Source organism: Helobdella robusta (assembly GCF_000326865.2).
Source record: "Helobdella robusta unplaced genomic scaffold HELROscaffold_48, whole genome shotgun sequence".
Taxonomy (NCBI): domain Eukaryota; kingdom Metazoa; phylum Annelida; class Clitellata; order Rhynchobdellida; family Glossiphoniidae; genus Helobdella; species Helobdella robusta.
Genome location: NW_008705215.1, coordinates 1,180,965 through 1,183,889, shown reverse-complemented (window position 1 = coordinate 1,183,889; position 2,925 = coordinate 1,180,965). Strand labels below are relative to the sequence as shown.

Here is a 2,925-nt window from a genome sequence, read left to right as displayed (position 1 = left end):
TGCTACTACTAATGATAATGATAGCAGTAGTAGTAGTAAAAAGAAACGAAAGCAGCATAGGAATGATAATAACAATAGCAAACATGAACCTGAGAACACTTCTACTACTGCTACTACTACTGCTACTACTACTACTACTGCTACTACTACTACTGCTACTACTACTGCTACTGCTACCACTACTACTGCTAATACTATTAATAATGTTAACAATGATGATAGTGATAATATTAATATAGACATCAATTATGATGATGACGATTATGAAAGTAAAATTATAGGTCTGAATCTTATTATTTGTCTGATAACTAATTATTTTGATCAGCACGATATGGCCGACGATGCTAATTAACATAATTTATTCTCTTTTTTTGCTTCTTTAACATAATTCATTCATTAATTAGGTTTTTTATTTGTTTTTGTATTTTAGTTAAGTTGATTTGCAAAACGATCAATTCAGGATTTTTTTGTTACAGTAGAAGTGCAGAATTCTTCTAAATGTTATTATCATTGAACACCTCATTAACTTCGTGCTCGCTGATGTGTTGGTATTGGTTCGAAAACACGGTGGCTAACCTACCGAGCCTATCTCTTAATAACGTGTTTCGAAAACACGGTGGCTAACCTACCGAGCCTATCTCTTAATAACGCCATAGGTCAGCTTATTTACAAAATTGCAATATTTTCATTAAAATTGACAAAAATAATTTCAACTTACATAATTCAAAATTTATTGGATGATTAGTTGATTGTTTGATTGATTAGTTAAATGATTGATTGATTGCTTGGTCAATTAATTTGATTCAGCGGTTGATTAATTGATTTATTTGTTGATTGACTGGTTAATTGATAGTACAGTATCAAACAGTATCTTATTGAACAAAGAATCATAAAATGAATAAAGATACTTTTTTCAAATGTTTTAAAAATTCTCAACTTGATTTCATTGCGATATTGACGATGATGGCTGTGACTGACTAATTAAAAAACATCAAATAAAACTTATAAAATAGGATGGGCAATGACGTCATGTTAACAGTGGTTATTTAACTGCCTGTTAGTGAATTAGCCGGTATAAAGGTTATATTCAATTCCTATCAAATAAATTAGACCAAATATCATACGCAGGTAAAACTAAATAAAGAAAGATAGATAGATATATGTAGTTATAATACATTTTAATATAAAAGCGTATTTGGCTCAGCTTTGCTTGGCTCGCATTTGGCTCAGCTTGGCTTGGCTCAGCTTGGAATTGGATGTTAAGCAAGCAAGGTGTGGTCTCAAACTATTTTGAATTCTCCCCGACAAATTTGAACTGCGTGCGATATGTTATATTTGCACATTCAAATTGTACAATTGTGTTGTGGTGTAGTCTCAATTTATTTTGAATTCTCTCAGAAAAATTTAAACTAGTTTTTTTTTATCAACAATTTAAAAAAAATTCAATTTTATTTTATCGCCATATCGATGATGATGATTGTGACCTGACTATGGTTAAAAAGCATCTAAGAAAATTTTTAAAATAGGATGAAGAATTTGTTACGGAATCGTTGGAGGAAATGACGTCATGCTAGCGGTATTTTATACTTAGTGAAATGTATCCCTTCAACATCCACACCAAGAGAACAAGCCTTTTCAAAATCTGGAAAACTGATGAGCATAAAAAGAAATAGATTGCGAGATAGTTCCATTGAAGGGTGTGCGTGTTTAAATTAATTGGATGGAATTACTTGGCGAATAAAACTTGTGTGTATGTTCTATTTTAATTAAATTTTGAATAAAATATTTTTAAACTCGCTCGCGTTATTTCTTTGATATTGATATTGGGGATATTCGTATATAAAGCGAGCAAAATTTTATTATAAAAGCGCTTATAAATCTACGCATATTGACTCAGCTTGGATAGTTTCGGCTTGGAATTTTATCGGCTAGGCTCAGTTAAATAGTCTATATATATATATATATATATATATATATATATATATATATATATATATATATAAATAAATTATATAAACATTTAAATAATACAACTGATGTTAAGCAAGGTGTGGTCTCAAATTATTTTGAATTCTCTCCGAAATATTTGAACTGCGTGCGTACATGTGTAGCACTGATCACTGTTGCTTTTATAATGAATATAAATAACTGGAATCCATGTATACAAATTTAAGATTATATGTTTATATTAAAAGCAATATAGCAGATTCAACCAGCCAATCAAAAAGTTTCGAAGGCGTTCGTTCGATGACGTCAATTTAGTACGGTTAGCATTGTTGTTAAGACTGTATAATAGTGTAGTACATACATTAAATAAGTTTTTTAAAGATGCGAATGATTGAAATGATGAGAATGTATGGTTGAAACGAGTATAAATAGAGGAGCTGAGACAGCAGAAAATCAGATCAGGCATTCTGCCTCGCCTGAAGCAGTCTGTCTGATCTCATTTATTTTATTTTTATAATTTTTTTATTTTTATTTATTTTATTATATAGAGTTATATAGAGTTTGCATGTTTGTAGGTGGTTTGAATGTTTGTAGGTGGTATTTTTTTATTTTAGGTGGGTTCTTTAGCGGTTGCTCATACATACATACATACGTCATGTTTGTTTGTGTGGTAGTATTTTATGTTCTGTTTTACTCCTTTTTCTCTTTCTTCATGAGTCTTGAGTTAAGTTAACGAAACATAGGTAGGTAAGATTGAGAATTAATTTATTATGTAGGTAGGCTAGGGCATAAGGTAATTTAGTTACATAGGTAGGTTCGGGACTTCTATTCTTTTACTCTACTTGGTGGTGTGTTTTTCGTTTTGTGTTTTTTTTTGTTTTGTTTTACACCATACATTCAGCGGGTACGCGGTGGTTCCTGGTTATAGTGGGATTTTTATAAATCGAATGTGGTAGTATGCATGGTTATATAGAGTAT

General features: G+C 30.6%; 2 protein-coding genes across 2 annotated transcripts in view; one reads left to right on the top strand and one right to left on the bottom strand.

Moving 5' to 3' along the window:
* Positions 1 to 708, top strand: part of HELRODRAFT_193363 (hypothetical protein) — a gene marked incomplete at its 5' end in the record, with an annotated part of 4,014 nt that extends 3,306 nt beyond the window's left edge. Inside the window, 2 exons of the mRNA XM_009026646.1 lie at positions 3 to 551; positions 663 to 708. Coding sequence (XP_009024894.1) covers positions 3 to 352 — 350 coding nt within the window. The 3' untranslated portion in view covers positions 353 to 551; positions 663 to 708. The remainder of the gene's footprint in view (positions 1 to 2; positions 552 to 662) is intronic.
* A 2,077-nt stretch (positions 709 to 2,785) lies between these two features.
* The window catches only part of HELRODRAFT_178562 (hypothetical protein), a gene marked incomplete at both ends in the record, with an annotated part of 2,647 nt that continues 2,507 nt past the window's right edge, over positions 2,786 to 2,925 (bottom strand). The window contains one exon of the mRNA XM_009026645.1: positions 2,786 to 2,865. Coding sequence (XP_009024893.1) covers positions 2,786 to 2,865 — 80 coding nt within the window. The remainder of the gene's footprint in view (positions 2,866 to 2,925) is intronic.